The sequence below is a fragment of the Castanea sativa genome, chromosome 1 (assembly GCF_040712315.1).
Source record: "Castanea sativa cultivar Marrone di Chiusa Pesio chromosome 1, ASM4071231v1".
Lineage (NCBI taxonomy): Eukaryota > Viridiplantae > Streptophyta > Magnoliopsida > Fagales > Fagaceae > Castanea > Castanea sativa.
Window position 1 is genome coordinate 84,802,046 of NC_134013.1, and position 13,636 is coordinate 84,815,681.

Sequence of the window (13,636 nt, forward strand, 5' to 3'; positions counted from 1 at the left end):
TTAACGTGACTGGTAAAAAAAAAAAAATAGTAGGTTACTTTTTTTTTTTATCAGTTAATTAGGAATCTAATGTGTGACTCTCTAAGAAAAAGGCTATCAAATATATTAAAAAAATTTAACCTTAACTAATGTAATAAGAAATTCATTAATCAGACCCATAATTTATTAGTAGTACGATAAAATTCTCATTATACAAATTATGTAAGTTCCAATTAGTTCAACTGATATTTGAATAAACAATTTAGAATTCAATTTTTACCTACACTACAAACTAATAAATATTTTAATTTGATGATTAAAAAATTTGATAGCAAAAATTCTAGACGCACATACAGGTTCATGGAAAAACACCAAATGCCCCTTTTGTTGTTGTCTTATGGTGGGATCTAAATTATAGCAATAAATTTTGGGACACTTTTATAACATGTTGAAATTATTGGCCGTGAGCTGTGAGTAGTCAGCACTTTTTAGTTTTTAGTCAAACTTTAACAGGGACTATTATTTTTTTTTCTCTATAACTTACAATCGGCCAATTTAGTATGATGTGAAATTGATGTAAAATTCAGTTTGTCATATAGTTGGAATTTATAAAGGAAATTGAACTTTTGGTGGCTTTTTTTTTTCTCTCTTTCAAAGGTCTTTTGATATGTATTATCACAAAAGGTCGTATAATAATTAATGAAGAGAAATATAGTGTTAAATCACAACAATCATATCATCAATTGAGAAATATTATTGTGAAATATGTTATTATAGCAGCCAAGTAGAGATTGGCATACCTTGACTGGCCTTTGAATTCTTTTTTCTTTTTCTTTTTTTGGTAAATAATATAACTTTCAATCCAACCAAACCAAATGTCTCTGGGAAACGAAATAACATCAGGCCAAATATTATCAACCAATGCCAGTTTAATATGATATTCCTCTTCCTTAAAGTCTATAAAATGGCAAATTTTAGCTACAATATCTAAGACAAAAAATAAATAAATAAAATAGACTGCGTTAAAGAAGCATATAATGTCATTTAGAGATTTTAGTTAAGTAATCATACGGCTAAATTTTAAAAGAGGAATTTAAATAACAGCACTCAAGGAATTGCACCTAAATTTTGTCCAAATAAAAAAATTACATGTCACAAATAAAACTACTCTCTCTCTCTCTCTCTCTCTCTCTCTCTCTCTCAAATTTTTAACATATAGGAAAGAATAATTCACGTGTATAAGTATTCTCACTTTTTTTTTTTTTTTAATTCTTTAGTCACAACGGGAGAAGGATGATTTGAACTTTAGATGTCTCATTTGCAACCACTTGAGCTACAAAACACATTTAAAAGAAGGAAAATAAGAGTTGGACACTTCCACCCACTTTGTAATAGATTATTTTTAATTTTTTTTAGCCTAATGGAAGGTAAAGTAGAGAGAATATTGGACTTTAATACCCGCCTACTCTAATTTCATGATAAATTATCTCTTATTTAAAAAAATTTAAACTAATGAAAAATACTGAATTTAATCATTTTATAATTATTCTAACTTCTCATTATTTCCACCAAATCATAGCTTCATGCCAACATTTGATTTTTGTTACACTACTTTACAAGTTACAATCTCAGTTTTAAAAACTGAATTAGATCGGTCAGTTCAATCAGGAAATGATACCAATCCAGTTCAATGAAATTGCCCAAAACAACGATACCAATCTGGTCTAGTGAAATTGCCCAAAACATATAAAGATTCAGGTGTAAAATCGATTCATTAACCAGTTCAATTTTTAGAACCACGGTTACAATACTCTGTTGGACTGTTACGATATTATTTACAGAATATATATATATATATATATATATATATATATAAATAAAGGTCTAGCACAAATATTTAAAATTATTCCTCCAAATTTATTCCTCCAATTTAAAATTAGTACAAATGTTGAAGGTCTACTGCGAATGTTCAACTTTCATTTTTCTTTCCTCTAAAATTTCTGTAACAGATTTTCCCACCAGCTATTGCCTATTGTTAGCGCATTCACACCAATTTATGTAAAAACTTCTAAAATAGAAAAAACTACCAATTTTACATATTTTGAGCAAAAATATGTAAAATAGAAAATTGATTATTTGAAAAAACTGCTACGGTCTTTAATAAAATATTTGAGAAAATTGATTATTTAATTAAAAGAGGGGTAGAATAGATGAACTGATGTGAGTATTTTGTAAAAGTAAATGTGTAAAATAGAAAAAGTAGATTTTTAGTGTAAAAATGAATGTGTAAAATGAAAAAACTGATGTAGATGCTCTCCCCCTGGACTCCAAATAAAGTACAAACATCTTAATCGGGATCATAACTAATACTCGAATCTTGGTGCCTATTAAAGACCGTAGCATCAGCAGATTCAAGAACACAATATGTATGTATCATGAGAGGAAGCAAGAATAATCTCAATGGAAGGGGAGTAAGAACAACAGATAGTTACGACGACTGAAGTTTAACCGTATCAGCTTCAAGTAGGTGCAGATGCATATGGTAATTTGCTAATTGAGGTGTAAATTTTCTCCTATCAACCAAATGGCATTTGATTAAATAACTAAATTAACAAGTCTTAAAATCACGACAGAATGAACCAGTTAGCATCAATTGCTTAAATGGCAGAAATCACTGATGTCCATAGGTATGCAAAACATACAACAAACCACCAATCCAGAGAAGGTTAATTACATAAACCAAAGAATTACAATATGTCATTTGGGGGACCTTAAAAGGAGTGATAAAGGAAGTAGCATACGGAAACAAGTCAAATAAAGTCACCGTGCCCCACAACCAACATAGAAATTACCACATCACAATTAGAAAGAAAATTTTGAAAATTGCCAGAGAGGCAGAAAGCAATCAGAGACAAAATGTAAGCGATTAACATAGAAAATACGGAGAAGTGACAGAACAAAAAATAAGAGCCAAGTTGTCATATATCTATGATGATAAATTTTACATGTATACCAGTCGTTTACTCCCAAATCAATCAGAAAAGTTCAAGTGACATAACCGCACCCATAAAATCTCTACCACGAATTGAATGCTGTCACCCCTTCTTAGTTCTGTTCTGGTCATACAGCAGCAAGCTTCTAATTCTTTTCTGGAACTGAGAGAGTTAGCCACCTCCAGACTTGAGTGTGTTACTCAACCTGCATCAACAAGTTATTCATTTTCACTAGGCTTTCACAGAAATTTAAAACTTTTAATCATATATTTCACTAGTATTGCAGCTGCCAGCTTGTGCCACTCTGGATTGAATTAGAGTCTGCCATAGGGTAGAGATGAAACAGAAAACAAACTTCATTGAAAGATTTTCGGGAAAAATAAACACTATAAAAACAAACAAAAAAGAAACATTGGAAAAGAAAGAAAGAATTGCAGGCCCAAGTACAATGAGTATCAAGTTGACTTCAACCTTAAAGCCTACAATAAGTGGGAGATGGGGGCTTTGAACCTAGGCTCTCCTCATTGGGAGAATCAGGAAATGCCATTGAGCTAAAACACTCTTGGCAAGTTGACTTTAACCTTAAAAGTAGGAGTCCAAAATATTATAAAGTGGAAAAATCAAGAGTTTTTAGTGATGAAATTTGCTCTTAAAAACTAATTGTATAACGGGACTTTCAATAATCATGGTGACTCCATATTTCATTAAGTAATGAGATTTCTCTCAATCCAAACCACCATCAGACATAATAGTGCACTTTTCCAAGCCAGAAGTCTCACCAAAGCTCCCAAATCCATCCTTTATTGGATGCAGGACCAAATTCTGGCAGTGCACAATCTATCCTAAACAGAAGATTGGGTTGGCACAAAAGCTATCAAGACATTGAAGAACAAAGGGACAAGTGATCCACATAATAAATTGTTTTGTTTGCATTTTTTAATTCAGTCCCATCATTTGTTATAAGGAAATTTTGGAGGAGTGCCATACCTTGCATAATAAGGATGACAATGTATACATTTTTGTTAGAACGAAACTCTTTTGGGCCTGCAAATATTAGCAGCCAGATAAAGGAACCAGTATCATACACATATAAATGTACGTGTTCCCCCCCACCCTCAGAAGAATGATGGCATTGTCCCCCAATCTTACAAAACTCAAAATGCCTCCCATACTCTTTCTTTCCATATAATATGAAATGGGTACCACTGACAATTAGATCTCCTTATCCCAGCCCTTCCTTTGCACCAGGTTAATGTGAGAATTTCCCTTGCTCTCGATGACTGCCTTCATAATCCACCCAAGCCAACACTTTTCACCAATAATCTTCATCACCACCACAGCAAACCACAATTTAAAATCATCTTTGCCACCACTTACCTCTAGCCACCTACATCCTAACTTCAGTCATCACCATTGATGACTCAATAAGCCAACAGAAATTGTAAACACATCACCAACAAGCTCACCAAACCATGCACAAAATCAACACTGAAACAAAGAAAAAGTCAATGATTGGAACCTACCCCCACCTTTTGAACTTGATTACTCATCAATATACAGCTCTGTATCTAAAAAAAGCAAATCAAGAAAGCAAAGAAAGCCCAAACAGGTTCTGTTTCATAATTTCTCACAGTATTTTGTTGGCACTTTTACCATCTGTTTGAATGAGCTTATTTTCATGGGTTTATTTGTTTAAAAAATAAGTTGCATAAAAGCACAGCTATATCTTAAAAAATGAGGCTTTAAAAGTTGTACTAGCCAAATAAACAAAATAAGCAAAAACAAAAGAGACCCTTGAATTGCAGAACGACCATGAAATAGTGCTTTTTACATAATTGCCAAATTGGTGCTTATGTGCAAAGCACTTTTGTCTAATGAGGCCCAAAAGTGATTTTAAGAAAAGGTTACCGAATGCATGCTTGCACCAGCAGGTCTCTGCACTTAATTTGACACTTCTACCAACACTGGGATGAAGGTGGCAAGAGAAGCAAGCCAAGCGACTATGATAGGGGGATAAGGTGGAAAAAGAAACAAGTCAAGAAACTATGGTAATAAGAAATACTATATTTTCCTAAACCAACTTTTTTGCTTCCCTTTTTTTTGTGGATAGGTACCCTTTTTGCTCCCCTTCTGTCCTTCACCTTAACAAATTTAAAATTAAATCAGAAAAAGCGGGGAGAGTTTGGGAGGGGGGGAGGACCGCTTCCTTTTCCTTCTCTTCTATCCTTTCCTTTCACCCTTTTTCAGTTTGCATTAACAAAACAGAGTGTTAACAAAGCAATTTTAGATCTCATTGCAACTTGAGGTACAACAAAGACTAGCAAACAGTAGGCAGGTAAAAACAATGAACATAACTACTTTCATTCTTGTTCTTGTCAAAGCAAATTTCCTAATTGCACTAAGCTTTCTATCTAAATTTTTCACCCAACTTTGAATAGCCCACCTACTGTGATTAGTTCTGGCCTTCCAATTATCATAGTTGGAGATGGAATTCAGACTAAGACATCACAAATTGAGTTGGAAAACCAGCACAGCATTATAAGGGTCAAGCATTTTATAACTTTATTATAGCCCAATCACCTCCATTTAAGCATGGATTTGATGAAGTATTCCTTTCAACTGTAAATCTTAAGGACATTTCATCACTAAAAGTACCTATCCTTCAAACCAATAGAAAACTAATACTACTGTCTATATCATATAACCTAGGGTCAGACTCATTGGAGGGATTTTAGGCAACTTATCTGATTCCCACTCATATTAGTCTCTGAAATGCATTGCTACTCATATCAAAATAAGTGCACTAAACATGGACTGAAGTAAAAGAAAATGAAGTAGTTCATTTGTTCCCAGTAATAAGAACCACAGAGGACTACAGCAGGCCTAGTACAATGCAAATATGTGAAAATTTGAAGTCTGACAAAGGAAGCAATAATTTGTGGTAACTTATAGCCCAACGCTGAAATACCACTTGACCATTACTAAACTTACCAGTCCAAGCCCTCAAAGAGACCTTCACCCTTTATAGCAGAAGTTTTAAAAATAGCCCATTGGCGGTTTTTTATCTTGTGCAACTCTAAAGCCTCAGTAACAGCAGCATCATCAAGTGCACCAGGAAGATCCTGTAAAAACCAAGATACATCAGACAAAACAAAAAGGAAAGAGAAAGAACATAAAATTTAATTTGTTTTTATTTTTATTTTTATTTTTAAAAATTTATAATTAAAAAAAATGCATATAGAGACAAAGATGTAATAAATGGATCTTAAATCCTTGACCAACATATTTTTTAAAAATTCCCCACCCTTTTTTTGAAACAAGCAATAATGGATTATAACACCAGTCAGCTTTCATTTTATTTACAAACTCAACTAAATGTGAAATATTTCATTGTACAGACATATCTTAAGGAATATATAATATGGCAGTAGTACTAACCTGCTTGTTTGCAAAAATGAGAACAACAGCGCCTCTCAATTCTTCTTCCTGCCAAAAGGGTCGAAAATGGAGATTAGATTATAACATGTCCAATATATGCATAAAAAATGCTTCACGAAGCAAGCCAACCAACAAAGGAAATGATGGGGAGATATATATTCATTACAAAACCATTTAAATTCCCCCAAAAAAAACTCTTAGAAAACACAATCCAGGGGGGGGGGGGGGGGGAATTCTTCAGGTACAGTATCACTACCTTCTAATGTCAAATTTCAATGTTAAAAGACTTAGAAAATCTCACAGAACATAACATGTGACAAGCTTATGATGAAACTATAGAACTGCCAAAAAAAATCCTTTTTATTAATTTTTCAATGTCACTGAGATTACTTGTGTTAGGAATCAGTTAGTGTGCTGACTTGTAACAGTTTTTTTGAGGATATTAAGGTTGCATGCACGTGTGCATAGAGATTAGACATGCTTGTAACAGATTATATATCAGCCACATGTATGCCCCCACCTGGGGTGCCTTGGCAGCAAGGGAGAGTGCTTGGACTAACTGCAAACTCAGAAATCTTTGGTTCAACTCCTAGCTGAGGCATTTCAAGATTTACCTGATGCCTGCTCAATGGGGGTGTGTAGGCATCTGGGATTTTCCCCTCAGGGTGGTCCCACTGCCCCATACCTTGAGGGGGATCCTCATCACAAACACAAAAGAGAGAGAGAGAGAAGAAGAAGAAGATATCAGTCGCATGTGTAATTGATAAGGCATGTGACTAATGAGTAGAAGGCTGTTGCACTCTTAGAGTTGTTAAGTGCCATATGGCAAGTTAATTAGAGAGTTAAGCCAATCTTAGCCTTTGTACTTGAGCAGCCTTATACCTTAGTAATAGGCTGCCACTCATCGTATACAATTCATTCAGAAACCTAATGCTAATACAGTCTCTTAAGTCTTAAACCTCTCAATTATCACTAATTTCTCCCTCTCTTTCTGAAGGAGGCCTAGCTACCTTGAATTAGCCATTTCAAGAACCAACCTACGCAAAACAGAACCTTGACAACTTGTCTAACAGTTGTTCAACATGTGATATATATGTGTCTGTATATAATATAAATAAGCAAAGCATGAACCATATAAAAGGTAGGGCGGTCATAGAGCACTAAAAATTTGCCCATTAACTTTTTCAGAGTCCTATAATCTAGTCTGTAAAGAATACCTCCAAAATTGCATGAAACTCATCTTTGGCTATGACCAGCCTATCAGTGTCACTTGAATCAACAACATAAATTATGGCTTGAGTATTTGGAAAATAGCATCTCCAATATGGCCTGAGGCATAAAAACATATAAACAGTTGGTGAGCATGTAACATTAATGTCACTTGAATCAAAGACATAAATTATGGCTTGAGTATTTAGAACATAGCATCTCCAATATGGAGGCATGAAAACATATAAACAATTGCTGAGCATGTAGCCAAGAGCCATGTACCTCAACTGGTTGGCACCTCTTGGTGTTTCTAACAAAGACATCTAGGGTTCAAATTCCCCCCAACCCCAGATATTGATGTATAAAAAAAAAACTAAATAAATAAATAAACAACTGCCGGTATGTAACATTAACAAAAAATTAATGATTTGACAATCAATCAGAGGAATATTATACATGTCACAAATACCAAATGGCAGAAAGTGAAACTTAAAGTCTAGAGGAAAAGAAAAATCCCTGCTTTTTTTTTTTTTTCAAAACTGCAAACAGATGAACAAGCATTAAGCTACGGATAATGTACGGCACAGATATATTACATATTCCAGCCAATCCCTCGAAATTCGAGCAGGAGATGCATTCAAAAGTTTGAGTCCCATTGAAACAGGCATCAATTCAATTATATTTTTCAATCATCAAGGGACCATACAAGTCATCAATCTTTCAAACAAGGTATAAAAGTGACTCATTTTATTTATCATGCATTAATTGAACATACTATTCATGTAAATGAATCACAAATATTTGAACACCACTTAATCTTAACATCAACAAAAATATTTCATCTACTTTTCTTCACCATACGGATTTCCATTTTTTTCCTATAGGGTAATGCATTACATTACACCCAGTTTCTTATATTTGCAAAACTTCCATAATTATGACAAAATGATTTTACTTCCCTTGAGAACAGGAAAATATATTAATTTCAAGTTCATTGTTGTATTCATATTCTTATTGTAATTTTTCACTATTTTTTTAATGGGGTCATAACTGAACCTCTGACCTATATCCCAAAATTAATTGAAAACAATTATCGACAGTATTCTCAATTTGTTAGAAATTAAGATATTTAACTGCTCCTACTACTCCAAGTTTAATTAACCACAACCTTTCAATATTGATACATTAATCTCATGTCAGTTGTGAAAATTGAAGATTAGTCAAGTTACAAGAAAGTACATATTGGCCTATGACAAGAATTTACCGTGCAAATAGCCAAATAATCAATGAAGACTGTGAAATGATAGCAAGAATGAGATGCAGAAGGATTAAGCGGAAGAAAATGAATTAACTCCAATAAGAAGGGTCTAACTATTCCTTTAAGCTCACATAAACCCAAGTACCACAGACGAGAAGCTGTCCAAACAAGACAAACCAACCCGAGAGCACCTCAAAGTTGAAAAGGGTAATACACAACACCCCAAATAAAGAATATACCAGAAACCAAAGTTCCCAGGCCACTAGGACAATGCAATAAGTAGTGTGATTCAAATGTTTTTCTCATTGTTTGCAAAATCAACACCAGTTGAAAGAATGTGCTTGTGTGACTCCAGGGGGGTAGGGATGGCAATTTCTGCCCGACCCGCAGGTACCCAGCCTGGCCCGACCCTAATGGGCCGGGTTTTACCTGATCTGATAAGGAATAGGGTTGGGTTTGGTTTTTTTTTTTTAAAAAAAAAAACCTGAACCAGGTCCGGGTTTTTACAAAAAACTCGGCCCGAACCTGGACCTGACCCGGTTATATATATATAATTTATAATTCCTAAAATACCCTCATATATATATATATATATATATATATATTGTTATAAACCCAAAAATTTCTATTCCTCATCCTCATTTCATTTCAGTTCACACAGCCGGCCTCTCTCATCTCTATTCTCTTCAGTCTCACTCACACAATCTCACTCTCTCACTCACAAATCACAATCCCACTCACTCTCAATCTCACCTTCGGCCAACTACCCAACCTCTCACCGCCGGTCCAACTCTCGCTGCCATCCTAAGCTCTAACAGTGTCACCGGTCCCAAGCTCTCTACTCACTCAACTCCGTTTCGTCCTCACCGTCACCAATCTTGCATGTCGCACAGTCCTCTGCCCCTCTCATTTTCCTCGCCCATGGCTACAAGCATGACACGGCTCACTCCACCTCGTTCTCCATTTTTTTTCTTCTTTTTTTTCTGGGTTCAGTTCGCCTCAATCATGTGAGTTTGTGTTTTTGTTTATGATTTCTGAAAGGGAAAAATGAAAATCATAGATCTGAAATTTGTGTTTGGTTTGTGATTTTGAAAGGGAAAATCATAGATCTGAAATCTGTGTTAGTGATTTCTGTGTATATGTTTGTGATTGTGTTTGTGTTTGTGATTTTGGGCCGAAATATCATAAATCAAAATTTTTGTTTCCAATTTTGGGCTGGGCTAGGCATGAGGGACGGGGCCTGCGGGGCCCCGATGGGGTGGAAAAAAAATCCGTTTATTAAACAGGCCGGGTTCGGGTTACAGTAGCAGGCCCGCGGTCGGGTTTGGGTATAGTAAAACCCGGCCTGAACCCAACCCATTGCCATTCCTACAGGAGGTTAGGGGGGAGGGAGCAAAAAAATAAGGTTGTATTGGAGGGAAGACCAAGAGCATCAAATTACTTTCCAAAGAGAAAACCCAACTAAATTTGATTAGGAAAAACAGGTAAATATAATCAAACTTCAAATCTTCAACAATCAATTTACAAGAATAACCTCAAAGAAAATCTAAAGATTTAACAGTAAATCTATAGTATTTGAATAATTCTAACAAAGCAATCCTCCACAAGTCTTGGTGCATATTACATTGTCTATTGAGCTATAGATATTATTTGTGAATAATTGGCTCAGGGCAAGGCTCAAATGAGGTTAAACTCTTACACTGTTGAATTACCTGCTGATAAAGTTTAAGGCCAAACAAGCCCAATAAATAAGAATTTGAAGAGAGAGGATGGGGGGAAAGAAAAACAATAGACAGGTACCAGCTCAAGATGTGAGTGTCACATTTCTGAGGTATCATAAATGTTCTCTTCATGGAATTGATGTTGAAAGAATGTTTGAGAAAATTGGAGAAAGCTTTTACATGCTTCAATCAGAGAAAACATACAAAATGGCCTATCAAATCACAATAATAGTAAATCTTTTTAGAAAATGTATGTACTTTACAACATCATGTAGCCAATATTTTGACACACTTCACTTGAATTGAGTTCAGAAATTACATTGTGAGCTAGAATTCTCTTAATTTCCACAACCAGCCATGTTTTGAATTTATTGTATCATTATCAAGTACAATTGCAATATACAGCAGAAATGTGAGCATGTTATTGTTAACATGGTTTTTCACAAGGGTCACAGAACCTCTCCAAAGTTCCAACTACTCTATAAGCTAAATTTAATAATTTACCAGAGCCTAATTATTTTCTTGCAAATCATATTTCATATTAATAATTAAGAATAGGCAACAAAAGCAACTGTACCTGATACTTGTCTGTCCACCTGTATAAACAAAGAGCAGAAATGGCATCAGAACAAGCAATTCAAATGATCTATAATTCCTAAAAAATTCAATAATAAAATCCTACTTTCTGGTGCAAACTACTAAACCATAAAACTTAACGCATTGCATATACACATAATACGTCAACACAAAGTTCTTAAATTAGGCATCCAAATGAAAAGGCTTCAAAAAGCTCAAATCAGCTGCTCCTTTACATATAATTCCATGAGCACAACAATTTCACAACCTTGTTCACAACTACTGAAATGACATATTGTGAATGTAACAAATTCACTTTCACCTGATCCACCCCTAACACAAATTTTATTATGCACGAATCACGACAAGCCATATCAACTGTTGTGAAAAATGTTGTGTCCTTAGACTTAACATCAACAATTCAATTCACGATCCCATCACCTCATCCACCAAAAACTTAAAACCTATCATTTAAGAGAGAGACAGAGAGAGACAGAGAGAGGAGAGAGAGATCAATATGGCTAGAAGTCAAGTTTCAAGCTCATTTATATTCAATGTTGGTCAAAGAAAGAGCTGTTGCTTCAAACTCAATACTGTTTTTTTTTTTTAAATTGGTAAACTCATACTGCTTTTTATAATGTTAAGCAATCAAAATTTAGTAAACCTCACTTGTCAGTCCTAGTATAGACAAATGTGATATGAGGAATATAAAATTGAAGATGCAGATCAAAGAGAATAGATTGGCATACCCAGATCCCATACTTGGAATTTGATGTTATTATACTGGACCGTCTCCACATTAAATCCAATTGCTGCACCCAAAAAACAACAACAAGATTTGAGTTTGGAAACACTCTAGCATACTTAAAAAACAGTACCAATAATGATTAAACTCAAAATTTAAGAAACGGGAAAGAACACCAACTTGGAATAGTGGACACAACCTCTCCCATCTGAAGCCGATCTGCACAAAACCCAAATGCAAAAACCATCGAATTATCGAAATTGGACAAAGACCCATTACTCAAAATTGACAAACAAGAAATGGGTAAGAGTGAAATGAGAGAAACTCACAGAGGATGGTTGTCTTTCCGGCATTGTCGAGGCCGAGAACCAGGATCCGAGCTTCTCTGTTTCCGAAGAGAGTAGAGAACATTTTCGTAAACACGATACCCATCTTGAGAGATTGACTCTCAGTGCATGAAAATTCAGAACAGATCAGAAAGGTTTTTGATTTGATTTGATTTTGGTTTGGTTCTTCTTTGAGATTTAAGATCTCAAAGCAGAACCCTGTTCCTAATGGAAAAAGGGTCTGCGCTTGGGAATAATTTAGAGAATTTGGGCACTGTGAATGAGAAACACAGTTGTTCTCTCTCTTTTCCTTTCGTTCTTTCTTTCTTTCTTTTGAGTTTCTCTCAGAAACGGAATCGCAATGGAAGATGCAGAGCGTGGAAGAGGGAACCTGAGGTCACCACTCTCTCCGCTGCTATAGATACAATAGCCGCTTCTTCTTCTTTTTTTTTTCTTTTTCTTTTTTGTTTAATGCTGTGGGCCTTACCTGTTTGCTAATTAGTTCGATTTAATTTATGGATTTCGATTTTACCTATTATTAACTTTGAAAAAAAATGGCAGGAATACAACCTTGCCACGACTTGTTCACGTGGCAAGTCGAAAATGATAGAATTAAAGTAGTGAGTTTATAATTTTATCACTCATCATTTGTCACAAGTAGTGAAGTAAAAAGTGATGGATTTACAATATCACCACTTATGACTTACCACGTAAATAAGTTATGGCAAAAATTTTAGTCCTAACATTACTCATTAACTTTAAGTAATTTTGATGCTCTATTTGTTTTAAAGTAAAATATTTTCAAACCATGTAGAATATTTTCAGTATAATATTTTTAGATATTTGGTAAGACATGTAAAAATTTTCAAGCAAACCACAAAGATTGATGGCTCAATACCAAAGCCGCTAGTGTTGAAGGTCCGGTGATCGGACCGCTAGAACGAGCAATTAGAGCGGTGGCTCCAACAACCAAACTATCGACAATCATTGTCAAAACGGTATCTCCAATGACCAGACCGCCAACACCAATCAATAAAACGGCATTTTCAGTTACTAGACCTCCAACATCAATTGAAATGTAGCATCTTTGGTCATCGATTGTTGATGTGGCGTCCCTGGCCATCTAGTCGACAGCACTCAGTGCTAATGAGGAGTATCCTACCACCGAACCACAAATGCTAGTCGTAGAACGAAGTCACCAGCCACTAGTCACAGAGTGAAGCCACTAGCAATCGAACTAACGACATTAGTTGACGAAGTGGAGTCTCTGGCTACCAAACCACCATCACCGGTCGTCGGCCACAAGATTGGTGACCTAATGAGTAGATGGGAAACGGGAACCCACAGTGTGTTTTTGAAAAATGTTTTGCTAAATTTTCAAAGGTAAAACA

At 35.0% G+C, this 13,636-nt stretch overlaps 1 protein-coding gene across 1 annotated transcript; it reads right to left on the reverse strand.

Annotated features, from left to right (window-relative positions):
- Window positions 1-2,853: 2,853 nt before the first annotated feature.
- Window positions 2,854-12,687, reverse strand: LOC142616571 (ADP-ribosylation factor 1). Its single transcript, XM_075789397.1, has 8 exons — window positions 12,249-12,687; window positions 12,100-12,138; window positions 11,924-11,986; window positions 11,176-11,194; window positions 7,628-7,739; window positions 6,411-6,458; window positions 5,964-6,094; window positions 2,854-3,177 (listed from the first exon to the last, which is right to left on the reverse strand). The coding sequence occupies exons 1-8, from the start codon at window positions 12,349-12,351 to the stop codon at window positions 3,144-3,146; spliced, it is 549 nt and encodes a 182-aa protein (XP_075645512.1). The 5' UTR covers window positions 12,352-12,687; the 3' UTR covers window positions 2,854-3,143.
- Between the last annotated feature and the right edge of the window lie 949 nt (window positions 12,688-13,636).

Excerpts from the sequence above, each read along its gene's own strand:
- LOC142616571 (XM_075789397.1), bottom strand. The coding sequence starts at position 12,351 with ATGGGTATCGTGTTTACGAAAATGTTCTCTACTCTCTTCGGAAACAGA. Across the intron at positions 12,139-12,248 it reads CGGAAAGACAACCATCCTCT|ATCGGCTTCAGATGGGAGAG; the intron begins GTGAGTTTCTCT and ends GGTTTTGTGCAG. Across the intron at positions 6,459-7,627 it reads AGTTTCATGCAATTTTGGAG|GAAGAAGAATTGAGAGGCGC; the intron begins GTATTCTTTACA and ends CCCTTTTGGCAG.